At 41.2% G+C, this 22,321-nt stretch overlaps 1 protein-coding gene across 4 annotated transcripts; it reads left to right on the forward strand.

The window, feature by feature from the left end:
- The first annotated feature begins 537 nt into the window (after positions 1-537).
- Positions 538-20,710, forward strand: LOC139204735 (glucocorticoid-induced transcript 1 protein). Of its 4 annotated transcripts, none has more exons than XM_070834706.1 (9): positions 538-664; positions 816-1,187; positions 5,630-5,778; positions 11,884-11,973; positions 14,585-14,710; positions 15,543-15,680; positions 17,267-17,456; positions 17,893-18,013; positions 18,339-20,710. In XM_070834706.1, the coding sequence occupies exons 2-9, from the start codon at positions 881-883 to the stop codon at positions 18,688-18,690; spliced, it is 1,473 nt and encodes a 490-aa protein (XP_070690807.1). In that variant the 5' UTR covers positions 538-664; positions 816-880; the 3' UTR covers positions 18,691-20,710. The 4 variants fall into 4 exon arrangements, with proteins under 4 accessions (XP_070690807.1, XP_070690806.1, XP_070690808.1 ...); XM_070834705.1 differs by having other exon boundaries at positions 859-1,187; XM_070834707.1 differs by having other exon boundaries at positions 859-1,187; positions 14,588-14,710.
- The last annotated feature ends 1,611 nt before the right edge of the window (positions 20,711-22,321 follow it).

The following is a 22,321-nucleotide window of genomic DNA, read 5'->3' on the forward strand; positions in this document are numbered from 1 at the left end:
AGAAAGACAATGTGTGTACAGACATACATCCTAAACAGGGACAAGGCCAAACACAAACATGTAACTATTATGTACACGTAAGAAAGTATGAAATAAGGTGTGTCAACAACACACGTACAGTGCAGTTTCTATATGCAGCTCAAATGTTACTCTAATCTGTACAATGCTAAAGTAAATATAAATATATGGATTATGTGAGTCACTTTACATGGAGCATAATTAGAGTGCAATGGGAGAAACAAGTGAAACATCCACACCCATATAATGAATACAGTTTACAGGCAGAATTCATGAGCAACACCTGGGTTAACTATAATTTTCACATCTTAATTTTAACAGAAAAAACTTTACCCATATTAACACATTTCCGATGTGATTGGCTGAAAGTACTATCCATAGATAAGCTTGAGCCAATCAGCGAGGTTACTGTACGACGGCAGCGTCCAATCACAGGCTGAGGAGTGAGGCTCGTAGCCCGCCCACACGCATCAGCCAGTAGTGTGGCCGAAACAACTGTCATTTAGAGTGAGTGGACATGATGGGGAAGACCGAGCAGAGCCTGGAAAACTATTAAATTAAACGCTTTAAGAAGTACTAAAAACTACTTTTAAAGTTACTTGTGTAATGGTAACATCTTACCTCGGCATGTGTTAATATCTTACAGGTAAGTTATCACCAAACAATGCGTGCTGGAGCCTTTTATTCTCCCTCGAGCGCTTGAGTTGAAATTTTAAAAAAGGAAGCTAACGTTTTTCTTTTGCTAACAAGCTAATGTTTATCTTACCGCCCCCCCACCCCCCTACCTCCTCCTCTAGAGAAGCAGCAGCTATAGCAGTACGTCTTTTTTTACTGCGATAGGAATTACAGCCAGTTTCGGAGGATGTCAGCCCCCAGCAACTCTTTTCAGCAGCCGAGGGTGAGACGCAGCAACGCGGGCTCCCCCGGTTCGTTCAACAACAGCAGCTGCCGTCTGCACCCCATCCGTGCCACCGTGCCCTACCAGCTCCTGCGTGCGGGTCAGAGCAGCCCGACGCGGGCACAGACCCTCTACGGAGGAGCCACGAACAGCCGAGGCTCCAGCCCCCCCTCCAGCCCGACGCTCAGTTCAGGAAGTGCAAATGCTAAGCAAAGACTGTCCCCCGAAAATAAGGACTCCTCCTGTCCCCCAGACTCTCCAGTTTCCAGAGGTAATAACACATATTTTCATCTGCTTCGCCTCATATAGGCCAAGGAATGCCATGTCACCACGTGCTGTTGTTCACTCATACCTTGTCATGGTAGATTTTTTTGTTTCTCTGATTGATATACAGATGTATAGATGTATACATACATGGTGTACATATTTATAGTTTAATTGCGCAAAAGAATTGGAAATATTATACCCTCCATGTCTGGAGAAAGGTTGGCACTTTTGCAGAGGGTTGATGCATTAACTATTTAGCCTATCGTCCACTTACACAATTAGGTGCTTATAAAGAGAACAGAGTGCACTATTGGCTCTCTTATTTCCTATGGACTTTTGTCAGAAGGGAGGGGAGGAGAGATTTGGCAGAAAGACATGCTTTCAGTTGTAAAAGGGGCCACGTCAGTCCCAGTAGAAGCAGTGCTGAGCGAATGGTCAGGTGTTGCCTACTCTGACCTCGCTCCACGCTTACAGCATAGAGAGCTCGGCATATTCAGAACATATGCTGAGCCTCACCATGTTGCCTTGCACATGGCAAGCAGAGGCAAGTGCTATGTCGTTTCATGTCACGCTCAGCTGCTTGGAAATGATATGGGGACAATCTGTAGGAGGACATGAGAATTCAGGAAGCCCTAAATCCGTTTTCCCCAGTGTTTCACTAAATCTTATTTATGTGACAGCCTCTCCTGCCAAATATCGACAGTGTGGCTGGTTTTTTAAGAATGGTAGCAGTATTCTTTCCTATGCCAGAACTGCATTTTTGCTGGGAGAACGCTGCTTTTTTATGTAAACCCTCTGTTGTATGTAACCACACACTATCTGGTGAATGTTTGAGGCACACTATGATATGATGGTGTCTGAATACAGCTTGTTTTTCCAGTATCTGTAGACAAAAACACTCCTACTGGTTCTCTTTACCTCAGTGGGTATTTCTGACTTTGCATCAGTTTCCATGAAAAGCACCAGGTATTCTCACCACAACAGTGTACTTATTGAATTTAAGTCCCATATCGACATGCGCTACACAAGTGGATCAATGCTACCTTCATTAGTTGTACTTAATAGCTTCTCCCTCTTTCCTTTAACCAAAATGGCAGCCCTCTTGTCTCAGTGCAGCATGGCAGTTGTTGTGGAGTTGTGTGTGGAATTTTATGTTTGTGACGTGCTTCACATTCCTCGGTTCTTTGAATGAGATGACCTCCAACCTTGACCAGTGTACCATGCAAGTCGGGAGAGGAAGTCTCTTCCGCAACAACTGAGTAGACAGTCTTGCCAGGGACGACGAAATTCACCCGTGTTTGGCCAGCGGTTGGTGTTGATTTCCCACCCGAATGGCATGCCACGCATACCTCAGTCCTCTGAAAGAGACGACCTCTAACCCAGGCCAGTGTCCCATGTCAGTGGTGCTGATGGAGACTTGACCCTCCTTCATTGCTATGACCTCACAATCCAAACACACATGAGAGGCTTCAGATGACAGTTATGATTATGTCAATGTAGGCTTGCTGGTTACTAGCAGTCAGAAAGTACAAATTGTCCTGAATATATCAGGAAGCAAACAAGTACAACAATGTGGGCACAATTCAGTCATCTTCATCTTTCATCACAGCAGGTCCGTCTGATGTGACTGGAACGGTCATGTAATTTCATGTTCATTGTAGTACTTTGGAGCCACTCATGGACATTTGGTTGGAAATTCTGTCCGATGGTGCCTTACAGCAACATCAGTGTTGGTGCCAGACAATGTCACACTGGCAGTGGACTGCACTGGTGTTCACACGGTTCAGATCATAGCCTGATGATGAAGGCCGGAGTGAAGAGTATTATATTCCACATTATGACCTTTTAGGTTCACTGGCATGACATCATTCTCTTACCACACTGTCCCAACAATGAAAGTCCCACTCTCTGTCAAAGTGCCAGCTGTGCTGAAACAGCCGTGCTTCATTGTCACCCATTCAAACTGCAGAGTAGGACCAAATGTGGAAATGAGCGTGTTGTCCAAATCAGTCGACTCTGGTGAACTGTGCTATGTTTTCTGTAGCTTTATCGGCTTACACAACTGCTTGTGTAGCATCGGGTCGAACCTTAACTCTGCTGTTAAGCTGCCTCACTCTTCACTTCTAAGTTGGAAACTTTGCAATCGTTCCTCATCCTTCGGGGCGCGCTCCAACTAGTCCAAGCTAGCTTGTTGTGGGTGGTGCCCACTGGACTCACTGAGTGATGCTAATGATGCTAACAAGCTGTTTCCTGACCAGCTGAGGGACAGTTGCTGAAACTGATAACTTTAAAGATCACGTCCGAGATTATTATCATCATTTATCTCTCATATTGTATGAAAGCCAATCACTGCTAAAACGGTTTTGATTATATGTAGCGTGCCTTATTTTTATGATATATAAATGCACTGTATCATAAATATTTACAGAATCATATCGGTTCTCAATACTGAAATGGTGGCAAATAAAATGTAGTATTGGCAAGTAATTTTAGGATGAGGTACTAAGCAGTATCAGTATGATCCGACACTGTATCCATTTCTTATACTTTCTTCTTGCTCCTGTTCTTAACAATGGCCAAGCTTGCACAGTCTTCAGGGTAGACAATTCTTTGTTTCATTATTCAATGTGAATGTAATTTGAGTAGTTACAATGGAGTTGATTTGAACCGAACAGAATTAAATATGTCCAAGACCATCTACAGCACGTGTCCATCAAAGTGACACAAAAGACCCACCAGGTTTCATTTACTAGTGTATTTCTGAGGTGCCAAAGTAACTTAGTGTCGTGATCTCAAGCTGAAGCTAATTTATCGTGATTTTTCTTTCAAACAGTGTCATGCAACCTTGTGAAAACCTACAAGGAACCATTCTGCTATGGTTTACTGATTTGGAGCACATGTCTGTTTTCACATTTGCCTCTGCTCTACAGTTAATAAATCCACCCATTTATCCCTGGAAATGCTGAGACTTTTTCACAGCTCGCCGAATGCCTGGTGCAGGAAAGTTCTTATTAAAATTCAACCTGAAAATATTCCTTTAATATCACACACACACACACCACTCAGTCGCCCCTGAAATCAGCAGATGGACTGCTTTGATGTCTTGGCTTCTTTCACACTGTTTCTTTTTTCTCATCAGGAGATTATTCTAGTCTGGCAAGTGGGGAGACGATGGAAAATAACCACAATCCCGGTTCTGAGAGCACTGGCTTGGCCTATATCAATATTGATGGAAATATAGCCTGCTTCCTTTGTCTACAATGCTTCAGGGAATTTTACTGTAGCCCAGTAAGCTTACTTAGGCAATACCTTTGGGTGGGTAGGCCTGTGTATTCTATGGACAAAGAACAACAATGAATGTCTGTGTAGTTCTGCTAGGAGAGGGGTGTCTCATGTAGATAGTTCAGTCTGTGTGTGTGTTAGTTTGTGTGTTCGTGTTGGAAAAGCCTCTGCCTTAGCCTACTCAGACAAAGAACAGAGTGAATGAGCATATTTCCTGATCACCATGCTGTTGCTTTATTCTGTCTTTTTAATCGGAAATGAAGAAGCTTTCATTTTCTTTTAGCAGTCACACAAAGTGTAATTGAGGCTAATAAATGTGATCCAGTTCTTACTGCACTCGTGCTATTCTCAAGCTAATGTCTTTGTGTTTGTGTGTTTTGTTTTTTTTTCTATTTCTTTTCAGCTGCGTGTCACTGCAGGAATGTTGAGTGGATGCAGGCAGTATTGATGTGCATTGTGTTGTGGTTGTTTATGAGTTCTTATGTGGGTGGTTTGTGCTTAACTTCTCTGGCTCACAGCAGACTGCTCTCATAATATCAGATACTCCTGCTCAGCCATTTACATTTGCTTCAGGCCTCCGCTCTCAAGCCTGCTGTTTGCCCTGCACTAGTACTTATGAGATTAGAAAAAAATGTCCTCACTCTGAAAACAAAAAGAGATTGCAAGGCAAGGTCTCGTCTCAATGAAACACTGTTAATGACACAAGTTAACAGAGGTGAGGGTGAAGTGTTGATTATAATGTACCTGAGTAATAATTTATTCTGTAGTTGACTGAAATGTATTTTTTTAACCTTGTGTGAAGATCTACCCATACTCCATTTTGTGCTCCCACTACACATTGTAAAAGAAGCCAGGCCAACAAATCTAACTAAGATTAGAAAACTATGATTACGCAATTACTTTTCATTTTAGATGAAAAATGTAAACCGTTAGAGTTGTGCCACTCAAAATATGGCCCCCAGTCCTTGGCTTCACATTTGTACTGAGAGATTAGTGACATTTTAGTACTGTATGCTGAACGTAGTCTTATTGACGCAATCAGGAAATTTGGCACATCACATTTTAAAGATGCCTCAGGGTGCTTGGGAATATTTTCTCAATTGGTGCTGACACCTGCATGGGTGTGTGCCTCATCTCATTTGTTTATTCTTTTCCAATTCACAGCAGAAAGGTCCAAGTTACAGGCTCGGAGTTCCAGTGCCATTCGACGAACATCTTCCCTGGACGCTATCACAGGGCCATACCTCACAGGCCAGTGGCCTCGGGACTGCCATGGACCCTACCCTTCCTGTATGAAAGACAAAGCCACACAGGTACATGCCTTTCAGAAAGAAAACACTATCTTGGCTATAGGCCTGAATAGGGGTGGGCCATATCATATTCATGATAATAGTGTAGCAAAATGGGACGACCTGCTGGCTCTGGAAAGGTTTTTCCCTCATTCATCAATGTTACTTAACATAGAAACATGGGACTCCTCTAGACAATGTAGTGATCGTATTGGTTTAGGTTATGACTGCCAGTTTCAATTATTTCAGCTTTGTTTCTGAACAGTCGTGTTTTACCTGTCATTTACTAAAATACTCACGAGTCTACACTGCTGAAGAAACCAGTCAGAGGCACAAGCGACCGCAAATTCACAGTGATTTGCAGCTTTTATAAACAAAAGAAGTCATTGAAAATTGACCAAGAATCCAAAAGTAAATTGGTTTAAACTGCAGGCTGTGATGTTTATCTTTTACCATATGTTAGCAGTGCTTATCACTGACTTTTAGTGACTGGATATTTCCTGCCAAAATGCACCTTGGGAGTCATTTTCATCTACTCAGTCTTGTACCTTTTGACTTTTCAATAATGAACCAAATGTAATCTTATACAGTTGTTCATCTTTTATACTGATGATTGCAACACATTATTGACATGTACTTAGGGGTTGCACACAGCTGCCAACATGGCTGAAAGTGAAAGTGCTTGTTGAAAATTGAAAGACTTGGGTTGTGTATAAGTGCCGTGATAACACATATCTACAGAGACATTGGGTTCCCTGGCAGCCAAAAGGTTAAGGTGTAGACAACATGACCAAAACATCCACTGTGGGGGAAAAAAAGAAACGTGTGCTCCGTCACACAACCAAGGCCGCATATGTTGTCCTGTACCCAAATTACAAATGAGATGTCATGATCTGTGTGACTCAACTCAGCAGGTGACAGTGTTGCAACATCAGGGCTAAAAGATAAAACCTTTTTACAAGAGTAGATTAAAAAGTAGAATCAAATGGCTTAATCAGTCATATTCAGGTGGAGGCTCACCGCAGAAGAACTTCCAGGCTTCATTCAATAATCAGGAGCTAGAAGTGTTTTTATCTAGTATTTTCTGCATTGAGTTGAATTAGTTGAAGTTAGTTTTAAGTTATTAAAACATTGTAATGTTATTTTAAGGCCATATGGTTCACACACAGGCCAGCGTTTCTGGTAAAACGCCAAATTCAATATCCACTTTCACCTTTCTCCCGCCAAAAATGGTAGTTGGGACTTCCAAATAGTTGTTGGTTTCTGTTGTACTGGCTGGTGAAAGAGACAAATTTACAAGCCAAAGATTTTGTTATAGTAACCTAGTGATCGATGCTGGAATCTGCTGGCAATACAGGCTTAATAGATTATGCTTTAAATATAATATATATAGATTTCACATTGAGCCTAGACATAGTATTCCTGGATAGCAGCCCACACATGATCACTACTAATCTTGCCATGTGACTGACTGGCTAGTTTTTTCTAAGAGCTTAGTTTTTGGGCGATGGGGGTTTGAGTGGGTTTGTGTTAAGAAAGACTATTGACTATGTATGATGATGATGATGAGGGTTGCTCCCTCTTTGCTAACAGAAGCCTTTCATGTGTCTGAATGAAGACCGCCAAGGCTCATTTACATGGGCTTCGTCCCTTTAAGCCCTCATTTGCCTCGCATTTCTTTGTGTGTAGGCTGAGGAAGTGGTAAGAGGGCCATGCAAGATCTCTTGAAGTTGTTTTATGCAGAGTAAACACCTCTAATTACAGGTTTCCTGTGCAGCCATGGAAAGTATGGAAAATCAATTTGATAATTATCAGGTCTTAAAAAATGTTATTGCACAAAAAACATCTGGGCATATATACACAGTGATCCTGTAGACCTTCTGTTTTTTTTGGACATTGTAATATTTGCCTGTGCTATAGTGACATGGTCTCAACCATAAAGCCACTATCAGCAATGGATGATAATGGCTTCGTTCAGCTTTCAGTCAAGTTACTGAAGGCTGGCCAAAATGAATGCAGTTAAGAGATGTATGGCTGCCAAAGCTGTAGAAATCTGAGATGGAAAACATTGAACTATGTTCTAAGGATGTGGGAGAGTGTGACACACTTGACAGTCCTTGAATGATTAAATGCACAAACTCCCCCAAGGATAGTCCGAGACCACTTCCTGTTAACAAGCTATGCCTGGGCCCAGCTCTTTTTTATAAGACAACAACAGCAGAAAGCAGCAGACAAAGGGTCCCTGGCCTCTTTTGTTGTACACTGCACTAGGTCAAGACAGCCTCTCCTTTGAGCTGTAATGTAGCCTTGCATGGAGGTGAACTTGTTTGCACCTGTCCCCCAGGCTATGGCTGAGGCGAGGAGAAATCCCACTGCTTACCACCTGGCCCTCGTGGCTGCACGGCCCGCCTGCCTTTTGTGTGGGTGTTGAGGAGCAGAGGGTCCATACATATGCTAATCACTGTTCCGGGATAGGTCTGCGTGCCCTGGGCCCTGTGGTTACAGAGCACAGAGAATGTCTGTATGAAGATTAGGGCCCTGACACACCAAGCAGACCTCAAAGAACTAGTACCAACAAAGGCAGACTGATCAAACAGTTTTCATCGCCTCATGTCTTCTGCTAAAAGTTGCACTTGAACACAACACAGAAACTGCAGCCAATGACCAACTGACCACTGATGTGTATGTATGCTAAACAAACTAGCTTGCTGTTTATCATACCACTGACTCCGCTTAAACTGTGACATTATGGACCTGAAATATAAATGGAGAATAGGTCTGATAAACATTTGGAACTGACACTGTAAAGTTTTGCTTTGCATTGTTGAGAGTTGCTGATAAAATCAATGGTGCCAAACACAAAAGTTGTTCGCAAATGCTTAATGAGACCTGATGCGCACAATTAATCCTACGTTTGTGCTGTATTACTTGCTTTCTGCTTTCACTGCCTCCCACAGTTGCTGTTTAATGTAAACATATGTGTACTAGATTTAGTTAATTTGAAAACAGACAGAAAAATACTGTCTTAAATATTGATCTATTTTCTGGAATGCTCAGTGAGATTCAGACATGCATGAGATAACACACGAAGTCAACTCACCGTATCAGAATGCATGTTCTCCTCATCTCTGAATCCCACTAAATGATAGCAGTGGCACTCTGCTTGCATGTCTCGGCATGCAATCTAAACAAACCAGCACAAATTCCACTGCAACTCTATTGAAGCCCAGTCATTATTTCCTGCTTTGGAACAGAGCTGGATTCTTGAGGATGTTGCCTGCATGTAACCCTTTGGGTGGGAATCATAATGGGAAGCAAGCTGCAGGCTACGGTAACAGTTTTATCCTCACAGCAGTATATTATCAGGCACAACACCTGGCATACAAGTCTTCAAAGCACACAACTCCAGCCGGAAGTTAAAGAGCTAGCATGATAAAAGGGCCTCTGAGGTAAATAAAAGTGGGTGTTCTTGTTTACTGACAGTTTGCTTGGGAGGAACAGAGTCAATCAAGATAGATAGGCTGCAGTATTTTTAACTGTCTTGTCTTACTATGGATGCCTGGGGGAAAGTTATCCATCATAAAGAAAAACATTGTGTCAACCTTGACACACTAGGCCTGTTGACATCTTTGAAGTAATTAGTGTTATTAAGCTTTAAATCAGAAACACAGATTAACGTAGAAAGTCTCATGTGTCAGAAACATTGAGTTTTTGGGAATGACATGTTTAATGTTGGTTGAAAAGCAAACAACTATGGTGCTAGCTGCAGGTTACATTCTCACCTCGATAACTGTTTTACAAATTGCTCATTTTTACTTCTTGTGTCCTGAAAGTTGCAATCATCACTTTTACAGTGAACACACATGCATTGCAGTTCTTATTTAAATCAAATTAAAAAGGAATCATTTGCTTTTAGGAACATTAAAATGCGAATGAATAAAAATAATACAGATAATCAAATGGTATTAGGTTGAAATACGTCCAATGACACCACTTTGTTGTGTCAGAGTCAAACCCTTAATTTTAATGCCTCATCATTCTTTTGATTCTCAAACAAAATAATTGTGCTTTTCATTTCATCCAGTATTTCCAGTATTTGTGCCCACAGACTCACTGCTTAATAAAAGTGCTTCACATTTCACTGTGTTACAAGTAGCGAGTAGCATTCCCTACTTGACGTCATGGAACATCTGTGTGAACTTAATTTTTCCTCAAGTCCACGACTCCATGAAGCCTTTCTGGCCTTTTACAGCAGTCTGCATTCTGTATGAACAGATTAGGCTGCAGCATCAAGCCCCTCAATGTTTAGCAGAGGCATCAAACAGCACAAGCCATTCCATAGGCCATGCACAAAATGTTAATGCTAAAGGCTAGCTACACATCTGCCGTCCACCGTGGCCAAGCACAGAGGTCCCTTTTTTATGAGAGCACAAGCACCCATTTAATTCGCTGTCCTTTTCTGGGGAAACCAGCGCCAGCAATCCAGTGCAAATGGGTGTTCACGGGTGTTCCTCATTATTCACAGTGTGATATTCCATATCATAGGGCAAGGCTTGTGCCTTAGTTGGAGAGCCATAGAGGTTTTTCTGTTTGAGTGGGGTCAGGCATAAGGCAGTGTGAAGGCACTGACATTTAAGATGTTTCACACTACTGTGCTGACCATAAAACGTCAGATGTTTTGAGGATTTGTTTGAGAACCGGAGGCACTGTTGATATGCATAATCAGGGGGAAGTATGTGGTTTCAGACAACCCTATGAAACATCCTCAGTCTGTTTCTGTTTTTGCATATATTTACATAACTTAACTGTTTCCTTGTGGACGCAGTAGAGGTCTAAAAGACATGCTGAGTGAGACAGAACTGCCTTTATGCTACCTGTTTGGGAATGTGTTGTATATCCCATGTGTTCTTACTGGAGAACTAACAACATTAAATTTCTCTGCAGACTCGTTGGCCTAATATAAGCCTAGCATCGTTCTGTAGAGTGTATAAGCAGAGTAGTTACACTGATTTGTCGACTAGCTGAAACTACAGAAGGTGAAAATGTGGAAACTCCGAGGTGGGAAACAAATGCCAGCTGCTAGTAAAGCCCTTGTAAATGTCACCTGTGACTGACAAGACTGGCTTCTTGGCAGCTAGTCCTGTGTTCTTCAGTAGTGCTGTAATTAATTTTGCAAAATATGTTTGGCTTTTAAATGGCTGCTGGATTTTGGAATGCACTAGTCTGTTTTAGCCCGCAGACAAACGAGTTTTATTCCGTACCACAGATGTATTTATCTTAACCCATCTTACTAATGGAAGCAATCAAACATGCTATGACTTTTGTTTTTCCTGTTGAGTGTATTTCTTTCCTCAGGGATGGTATCTCATGACTGTTTTCCTTATTTACATTGATTCCAGATTTTCAGCTTGACTCTTGAGCACACGGCACCCATTACTGCTCTCTCCCACATCTTTCTACATTTTTAGGTACATTTCAGTTGATGCTCACATCCTGAGTGACTTCACCATGAGGTGGCACATTGGCTTCAGTGTCCCTATCCGGGACCTTTTTTATGAGTTTTTTTTTAAGAGAGGTTTATCTAGAATGTTTTTGCCTCTTTCCACAAGCTTTTGCTTACTTTAAATTCATGTATATCTTTATTTCTATATGTAGATAAAATTATGTTTCTACACACTGTATGTGAATGTCTGTGTAGATTTCATTTATAATAAAAATAAATATAAGCTGTCACTGTTGATGGACACATACAACAAAACTCACCCAGGAGTAGATCTGTGACCGTTCGTTTATCTGATCTCTATAAACATTAGGCCAGTCTGCCATGTAAACACATCTCAGGAATTGCAGGTTGGTTAATCTTCGACTTTTAAGTGTGATGTAATCTATTCTATTTTGATATCTTTTCATCCACACACAATGGAAACGTGTTTTCCTGTCTTGTGCAGGAGAACACCATACTCGTCTCTGTATGCTTATGCAACGTAAGCTATGATATTTGGTGGCCACAGTGTTGCACAGTATATTTTGGAGTACATATTAGTAGCATAAGTTGTCTGTGTGTTAGAGAAAATGATATTAAGTTTTGTAACATGTGGTTATGTGTCAGCATGTATTTCTATGTTTCAGACTCCAGGTCTCTGGATTGATGAGGGAGCAGAACAAGGAAGTCCTCACCAGCGCTCAGCCTCCTGGGGCAGCGCAGACCACCTCAAAGAGGTAGGTTCATCTGTCACAGCTGCTTCTGACAACAAACACCACAGACAGTGGGTTAACACAGGGACTAGTGTCAGCAGTCTGCCTGACACAAAGCCAGACCAGTCCAGTTTAAAACATTCACAGCCTGAGCATGTTTTTGTCATTTTTGAGGTTCGTTCCATTTACTCAAAATGTGTTTTATTTGTCAGGGTCTGAGGTCAGCCTAAATATTACCCTCCTTAAGGTTGGTTTCCACTTCTGTCTATCTGCTGGGCCTGGTGGCCAACCAGCCGACCACATGGAGGTATTAGGTCTCCAACTCTCCAGACCACAATCTAAATTTAACCTCCTTATCCCCTCTGTTTCTCACTCAGCTGCACACTTGCATCTCATTATGGCCTGTTGTTTTTGAGAGACAGTGCAGAAGCCCCTCCACATTGTTCCTCCTTTAGCTTGCTCTGAGTGAACTGATTCAGGGTAACTCATGTTACTCAAAAGCCTCACAGAGGTCCCTGCACCACAAAAGACACTCATTTTTCTCTCTCCGCTACACAATCTGACATCTGTGTGCCATCAATATTTAGTTCCAAAATAATAATAGCACACAGATGTCTTGGGTTTTTGTCAGTACTGACCTGAAAAAAATATAACTCAGACCCTTTTTAGAAATTCACAAGTAAACTTTCACAAATGTACTACTAGACCATCACAGAACTGAATTCCATAAATGATTTCATTTTCTGATCAAAAAGCCAAAGATGGTGTTATTCAAATTCAAGTTTAACCTCACATTATGCAGGTGTGGTAGGCCAGTTCTGAGATGTGTTGGGGATGGAACAGACTTTATTTTGTTAACCATGTGTCTACAGGCTATACTTACACTTGATCGTGATGCATTTCAGTGACCAATCTGAATGAACAAGACTTAGATTTTACTCACATTACTATTAAATTGTTAAGATGTGAAATGAAAGTGTTACAGGCTTTTATTGTGAATAGAATTAGACATGGTGTGATTACAGACTTCTGGTAGTGAGTGAGATTACACTTGAGCAGTGCCAACAGTTGTAAAGGGAATACAGGAAGAGACACATTTTAATATATACAGCCACAAGACATTCACAGCAGTGGAATGTCATAAAATCTGATTGTTTGGATCAAATCTCATGAATCAAATTCAAGTGTAAATGTAACCCAACACTATGACCAGGCCTGCTAGAAGAATGTGGTACTGAACTTTCTACAGAGGATCCCAGGACATTGGCCTGTACAATCAGTAGCATAGCACATTCTCGACCTGTCTTTCTCATTCTCTGAGATGACACTGGGATTGCCTGGACTCGTCATTACTGACTGCTGTGGTCACTCAATGAATGCGGGGAACTGTACTCTAGCTCTCTAACCTCTGTGATTACATGTGTGGGAGGACATCTATGAAAAAGCAAGTCTCTTTGTTGACTGTGTTGCCAGGATTACAAGATCAGCAGTGAAGACCACACCTTTGTCTGCATAGTACAACTGCGTCTGTTTGGCTCACAAAGGGTATCCTGTTTTTAGGCTGATACTGGGCCAGATGTAGAAACACCCATTGACCTAACTTGTGTCATCACATCCATGGCTGATTATGTGCAGTATAGTCAAATCAGTCTTTATGAGTGCATGTAGTTGTGCATTGGGGAGAGGAGGATCTTGGCCAAACTGTCCTCCACCATGGACGACACCTCCCACCCTCAGCATGAGACTGTGGGGGCCTTAAGCAGCTCCTTCAGTGAAAGACTCATACACCCTAGGTGTAAGAACGAGCGCTTCCGCAGGTCTTTCATTCCGACTGCAGTCAGACTGTACAATGCTGCACTATAACCTGCAGCACCAACTACAATCACTACTAAATGCACTTTATTATTATTCAACCAATCCAAACTGTGCAATAATCCACATAAGGTTTCTTTGTAATTATTGTATTACTTGTGTATATAATGTTTCTTTTTTTGTATATAATGTTTTTTCTGTATATATTGTGTTTATTTAATTTTCTCTTTCGTTAACTGTGTGCTATGTCTGTCCTTTGAGCTGCAATAACAGCGAACTTTCCCCACTGCGGAATCAATAAAAAGTTTTAGATTATCTTTATGAAAGTATATAAAGTCATATTAATGTAGTCAGCCAAATAAGACAAGAAAGCCTCTCAGCCACCCTAGAAATGATTGAAAACTATAGAATAAATATTAATTTGGCAAATAGCACAGTAGTTTTGGTATATGTTGTAATTGTTTCCCGGCAGCTGCAAAAAAGGAGAGACAGTCAATAAATGTTTCCGGCTGATTTACCGAGGAATTGATGAACAGAAAATGAACTACTTTGATAATAGATTAATTGTCACTTTTTTAAGCAAAAATGCCAAACATTTGCTAGATCCAGAGTATCGGTTGTGATAATTTGCAACATTTTCTCATCTTAGCATTATGATAAATTGAATATCTTTGGTCGTGGACATCTCCTTGGGTTTTAGGAAACTGCATTTTTTACTGTTTATTTTTAGGGAAAAGTACAAATTTACATGTTGACAGAAATGAGGCCTCTAGGATTTGATTGTGAGCTGTCATTTGCTGAACTGATGTTACTTTTCCTCCAGCAGATTGCTAAACTGAGGCTGCAGCTGCAGCGCAGCAAACAGGGCAGCCGACAGAGCAAAGACAGGGAGCAGAGCTCACTGCAGCTGTCACAACAGGCACAGCATGGAATTGCATGCCAACCGCAGGTGAGTTATTCATGCCGATATTCATGCCTTGCCAAACCAAGTTACCAACATGCTCTTTTCAGGTGAAAACATTAACTAACTCCACCGCGACAGCTTTGATATGATAAGGTAACTTAGCAGCCAAGCAAAAAAACACAAATGAAACTGACTGTGACCAAACCATATCGCAGCTGTTAAAGATAAGAGAGCAGAATATGACTATACCCGGGTTACACAAGGTGGCTTTTTACATTACACAGTGAAAGTGATGATGTGTTTTTTATAGCATGTTTTGTATAATCTTTTAGGCTTGTGTGTAGGTCATATTTGATCATAATCCAAAATAACGATGTTGCATGTTGCACTGCATTTTAGGAGGTCTAGTTAATGAGTCCCCATTCTGACCAGTTGTGTCAAAAGAGGAGAGCAGAGAGGAAATGTGTCTGGACATGCCCTGTTCTCTCCTTGTTTGCAGTTCAGTCATTAACAGATGCCCAGCAACAGTACAAATGAACTACTGTGGGAAAATTAACAAACAGTGATATGTTGTGTGCTATGCCCTATACCAACATGCGGTAGATGACAATTGTGGCTTGTTTTTGCTCCCCATGACATTTAATCCCACTACGGTAACATGTATTAAAACCGAACGCCTCCACCCATTAAGTATCTTATGAAACTGGATCACTGACAGTTGTATCCTGAAGCAGATCTTCACACAGACCATAAGACACAGACACAGTATTATGTTTTTATTTGCATAGTTGTCCTGAGTGTCTCAGTGTGTAGTGAGAGGGGGTATCTGTTTTGGTGTATATTATTTTGATATGTACGTCATCTTTTGCCTTTCCAGTACAAGGGAACTTCATCAGCCTTGTCTGCAATCCCCGTGCCAAAGTCCCTCATATGCAGAGTGCCGAGCAGTGTGGAGGGCATCAACCACGAGCTAGAAAATGTGTTTATCAGAGAGGACTGGGAGCAAGGGATACAGGTAAGGATGTGTACACACACAAGCAACAGGCCAAGCTCTTTTTATAAATTAGTCCAAGTGCTTGTTGATCTGCAAATGCGTGAGATTAGTATGCTTTACATAGTACAAGTTTAGTTTATCTGTACTATGTCTGAACTCACCTGACTTACCTAATTTGCCCTTTGCAGTAAAGTCTTATAATGTTTTGTTCCAGTTGGGTTTAATGCCACATTGATGTTGTATCATACAGACTGGAAATCCAGGCAGCCAAGTGGGGAGAAAATGCTATACACAGAATATAGCCTACACAGTTTATTATCTCTTGTAAGGTGTCTGGCCCACAGTTACTACAAATATGTAAGACAATACAAAGTAGCTCATTTAGATTTCATTTCTATTCATCTGTTGTGAATACAGGGCAGGCACTGGCTAACCATCTTGTAATAATTGTGCAAAGGCTCCCAGGTCATAACAATGGGAGGTTTTCCTTTTGTTCCATTCTGCTGACATATGGCGAATGCAGCAAAAGCCACAATCTGTGACCCGAATGTAAACAAAAGCTCATCAGCAGCAAAACACAAATGCAGAATAGGGACTTGCAATCACTCTTAAATTGACTGATCATCTTTTAATACAAAGACGAAAGGGCAACGCACACCGACGTGCATTGTACACAGTAACACCCGCACCCATTATTATTATGTAAGCCTGTACACGGTCACACTACATGTGTGGCAGCTTGTTAGGATACATCCTTGTGGCAGTTCCCGGAGTTCATGTGTTATGACTCAACAGAATACCAGTACTGTTGATCAGATCAGCTCCCTGGATGAAGTCATCCTATCCAGCTGCTGTACCTTAACTACTGGCCCTTTAAGTGTGCCTGGTGTCCTACAGCTGTCAGTTGATGCAGTTAAAGTATGCAAGTTTAAAAAAAAAAAAAAAGGACTTCAAAAAACATTTTGCATGTTTCTTAACATCTATATACATGAATATGCCTCTATAATATATTATATGCTTAAACTTTATAACATGCATGCCAACACAGTGTTGTGAAGTCACCACACTGTAAGACTGCATGTATCCTCACCCACACTGAATTCAAACGCTTGGAGGCGAGGAGACCAGTTAACCTAGCAGGTAGCAGGTCTGTGAAGCTGCCCTCTTAGAAAGTCACAGATACAGTGTACACGCACAGTTTAAACAGACATGAACACACACTCTGCACATCACACTCTTCATCTACTGTCAAGTATTACCACCTGGTGTGGTGTTTGCTTCTCCAATTGCCCTTTAAACAGACAGTCAAACACAGCAGAGGCCTTTCAGTTCCCATGATTCTTAGATTTTGGACGTTTCAGCTGATGCCCTTAACCCAGAGCAACATCATCCAGTGAGTGAGCAGGTAGCTGTTCAGTGAGTTGCACAGGAACGCTTCAGCAGTTCACATGGGTTTCTCAAGGACACGCTGGCTGTTATGGGTGATTGAATGTGACCTTTGAGTTACGATTCTCTCTAAACGCTAAGCACCACCAGTCTGCCATTTTAGGATCCATGTACGTTAACGCATGACTTCTCACCACCTCCTCTGCACCCTGACCTCGCAGGCCATGGATGTGGTGGATGGCCGCCGTGCCCCCTTCCCTCCGCATCACTACAGCAGCAGTGGGGACACACGTGACACAGACACACAGGCCCCTTCAAGCAGTGACTCCAGCCCGCTGCCCCGCCCCTGCAGCTCTGACCACCTCCACTCCCCTGATGGAAGCCCCTGCTCTGCAGAGGACATCGACAAAGGTGTGCCTTCGTTTGACAAAGGCAGCTTCAGTGTTCATAATAATATAGGCCATAAGGCATTTTATTGATGAGCTGTGACTTGTCCTTTTTCTTTTTCGTTTTGAGTATTTTATTAGTCAGTTGCTACTTTCATGCATCTCAAAATGATCATTTAAGTTACTTAGATCGGTCTTTGGTCTTTGAACATCCACAGAGAGACATGGACAACACTATGCACACTAAAAGTTAGTCTAGTACTTTTCAACTAGGAACTGAAAGCTGAAATGAAATCATAACTGAATGATAATTTTGGCAGGTTTAGATTGGATAAATTGTGATTGATATGTAGGCACACTTCTTGTATGGCTTGTCTTCAACATTTAAGAAGTTTGGCTTTCGTTCGTGACTACAAAAGCGATATGGTTTATTAACGTTTCATTCTTCACTGTGTTTCCAGACAGTGTGTGCAGTTCTCCTCTCCCCAAGTTTGCCACCTCTCCCAAACCTAACAACAGCTACATGTTCAAAAGGGAGCCTCCAGAGGGTTGTGAGAAGGTCAAAGTGTTTGAGGAGATGGTGTAAGTATTTCCTCTTGTTTTTCATTTTACTATCTGCTTGTGTTTTCAAATGCACCCTCATGTCACACTTTGCCACTGCACAGCTGTGCCTCTTTACAAGCACTAAGCGTACTGACCATTAAAAGAAAAATAATAGATACAGGTGACTGCATTATTTCACGGACTCTGAGATTCTGTTATAGTACAACAAAGCATGTTTATTTGCATTGTGGGTTAAAGGGATGAGGGCAAGATAGTTGTGTAGGATAAACAACCTGCATTTAATCAGAACAGTCGTGGAAAGAAAATATCAACAAAAGTTAAGCTCAGTGTTTTTGCTTTTCAGGTCTGGCAAATCAAAAGGCTTCCCTCTCTTCTCGTGCCCTGACAAAAACAAGGTGAACTTCATTCCCAGGGGCTCAGCCTTCTGCCCTGTCAAACTCCTCTGCTCCTCCCTATTCTCCCCCGTCTCTCCCTCGTCCTACTCCTCCGCCAACCCCAGTCTCTATGGCAACGACAGCCCAGGGCCTCAGGTGACCCCAGCTCTGCCCACTGCACCACTAGCTACCTATCCAGCCTCCACTGACTGGAGCACCGACACAAGCACAGGCATAAACACAGACAACAGCACAGACAGCCAGAGCCCAGACGCAGATGTGGGGAAAGATGGCTCAGCACAAGTACTCCTCACCAGCTAGTCCTCAGGTATTCATGACCAAACCACCTACGGCTAAAACACTGCAGCTAGTCTGGTGGTATGGTTTTAAAACAAAATGGGGAAAAAAAAAAGCAAACACAAAAAAAATCCTTGCACTCCGTTAATCCTAACGTTAGCCAGCAGGGAGTGCCCAAGGTCTAGAAATGACAAACACATAGGCGGACAATTGCACCAGCATCCTGCTGCATAAGCATTCTGCTCGGTCCCAGTGTTCGTCTCACTGTCGGTGATGTTCTCTCAAGAAAACTTGGCCAAAGTTGTCCAGACTTCGCAGTGCGCTGACCTTGGGCACAGCATCCCTTCACCCACCACTAACCTCTGTACCGTGACGACACCCGTAACAAAAATTGCTTTGCTTTCTTTTGCAGAAAATAGAAATGACTGCTCAAATAATTCTTACATAGCGCCTGCAGTTTTATCAAGATGAAATGAAACGGGAAAAATCCTAAACTTTCACGAGAGACAGCTACGGGATCAAGTATCAGAGAGACACATTCTACTCATGTTATCTAACCAGCTTATTTGCTGTTCAGTGTTCAGCGAGCTAACATCGTACGCACATATACATTAGCTTTTTGACAGGATGGGGAAATGCTCGGTTCATATTTTAAACATATCAGAATGTCTTAGTGAGAGTACATTGCCCCACATTAACCACGATGTTTGCACTTGTTAAGACCTGGCTCAGAATGATACAGGCCATGGCCTATTTTTTTTATTTGTTTATCTTAAAGTATTTGTAGCACAGTGTCTATGTGAAACCAGCAGTTGCTCGAGTGCAGGCTACACCCAACAGGCTTACAAGCCAAGACCTATCTGCATTTCTAGTCTGATCACTATTAAAAACCTGGTTAGCTCAACACAAAATGCAAATATCGGCTGTTTTTCAGTGACCAAATAACCAATCATAAAGCACACAGCTCCCCCATTGCCTTGTTTTATTGCCCCACACAGAACAATATCTCAGGTCATGTGGAATGTACTTGCTTGGACTATGTTGCCTTTCCCCAGTGTTTATGACCTTCTTCTACACAAAGACATTCCAGTCTTTTGCAGAAATGTTTTATTTTTTTCCCCAGAGAGGGAGGTTATTAAGGACTGAATCAACTGATTGCTGTCACAACTTGTGACTAATGACTCTTTGTGTTAACCTGTTCAGGTTAGAGTTTCAGGTGCTATGACACATTCCAGAGATCACTGTTGCTTTGGTCAACCGTGAGCGCTCACGTAAACCCAACTAGCTACATAAGCTACACTCTCCCGAATTGAGAAGTTGACAATGTTGTATGTTTCGCCCCTGTGTTAAACATGTACCAAAGCAAATCACAAAACGATGAAAGGCCTGTCATGTATTAGGGACACAAGCAGAATGTCTATGTGCACCTTGTTTTGTTTCTAAACCGTTCAGCGACATACAAACACTGGCGATAATCATTAAACCACGCCGAAGCACTTACTTGGAAGTGAGTTGATAATCACTATTTTTTTATTTTAGACCAATTTGTAAGTTAAAACAATCAGAACTTGAGTGTGCAATTGATTTTTTTTTTTTTTTGTTTGAGGTAAAGCTACACTAACAATTTTTATGTAACACAGTTTGGCTCCATACACAGATCCAACCAGATGTGCGCTAACATTAACTGCACATGTTGTATCACCAGAACATGTATAGGAAGAAAAAAAAAAAAAAAACATGACTGATTTAGTGAGTAAACTAGTAAATGTTTCATTCCAAAACTTTGGTCTGTCAAGCCACTTGCACACAAAAACACAAATATGAACAATATGCAACATTCAGCACAAATGAAGTTGAAGTATTCTCTTCTGCTTGCAGCTCCAACAGTTTCAATCATACTAATTCTGATTTTATTCACAAGCAGACTGTGCAGTTAGGAAATGGTTGCCATGTTTGGCGATGATGATTCAGTTCTCCTGTGTATTACGCATTTTTATGTAGATCTTGTGTGTGTTTTTCAATAAAGAAAACAAAAAATCTCCTTTTTGGATTTTTATGTACTCTTTTCAAAGGCAGACACATCAACCAATAATATCAGTATTCAGAAGCATGACACCTCCTATACAAACAGGAGTCAAGGTAAGGCAACCAATGTATTTGGTTATGATTAAACATTAACAAACGTCACATGGCTTGAACATCAAAAAAAAGTTACAACAAAATAAATAGACAATCACCTGTAATATTCTGTCTAAGGAGTCCATTAATTATGAGGTTCTTTATTGTTGACCTGTGATTAGATTAAGGCATTTACTCAGATATATATTTAATTTATGCAGCATTTTAGTCAAACTCAGTATGATGTGATTATTTTCATAATTAGCAAACTTTCCAGTTAGTTTGGCTCTGAAAACTGAAATTACAGTGAAAACTGCATGTATTACCTATGTAAGACCATAAATGAGTCAAATAAATGCCAAGGGATAAAAATATATATATATATATATATATATATATATATATATATATATATTAATAAAATAAAAACACCTCACATTAATATAAATGTACTATTCGTTCAATCACACATACTGGATGACATAAAACAAGTCATGCAACATGCAGTAATAAAAAAAAAAAAAGTGATATGTGTGTTTTTAGATCTGGAATATATTCAGAAGGGGATCACAAACACAGCGCATTTAAAAGGAAACTTCTCTGCTGTTTTAAAGAGAGAAACAACCTCTGGATGTATCCAGTCCACCCTTTCAGATATAGTGTCAAATAGGGGCCAATAATTCAGGTCCTTTGCTTGGGACAGACTGAAAACTATACTTTAGCTCATTTAGGAATATTTCTGCTTTTAACTTTAGTTCACTCCTCATGTTGGTGTCTTGTAAACACACCGACTATTGCACTGCGATCTTTGTCGTTTTAAAGCTCCCAGCCTAGCTTTGACTGCCCGTCGTGTTCAGTAACAAGGATCCGAAATAAAACACGACCGCTACTGCTGACTTCTAAGGCAGCTCATGCCAAAGGCTTCTTGTTCCACACTCTTGACTGAGGTTTCCGCGTTAAACATGGAATGTTTAACCCGGTGAACCAGCCAACAGGCTTGATAAGGTTGCCCTGTTAATGTTTCTTTTCTTTCACACCGGAAAAGACGAGAGAGCTGTTAGTTGTTGGTGGGACATTTCCAGCAGCGAAGTACTGCCACCATGAGAACAACATCAGAGCTGTTTCTTGTAGTAACAGGAAGATTTCTCTTGTTTTAATCAGATATCTGAATAATGATAAACTTTTCTTGTTAGAACAGTGTTATAACTATACTGTAGAAAAAGGCTCCTTACCATAATGACTAATAGTGCTGGAATATAACAAGAAAAAGACCCAGTTAGGTGTGCAGGAAGTCCAGGCTCACTCAGGGAATTTGCTTGATTTTCTGACAAACATTTCAAAACAGATGTTAAGTTTACTGCTATGTATGACTAAAGAAAATCAGCAAAACCTCGCATTTAAAATCTGGAATCTGCAAATATATATTTTTGGCATTTTGGCTTGAAAAAGGACAAATAAAAAGTGAGTAAGTACATTTACAGGACGTTTTTACACTGTGGTTTAGCTACTTTACTTCAGTAAGAGAGCTGATCTGGTC

The sequence above is a fragment of the Pempheris klunzingeri genome, chromosome 8, assembly GCF_042242105.1.
Source record: "Pempheris klunzingeri isolate RE-2024b chromosome 8, fPemKlu1.hap1, whole genome shotgun sequence".
In the NCBI taxonomy this organism is placed as follows: Eukaryota; Metazoa; Chordata; class Actinopteri; order Acropomatiformes; family Pempheridae; genus Pempheris; species Pempheris klunzingeri.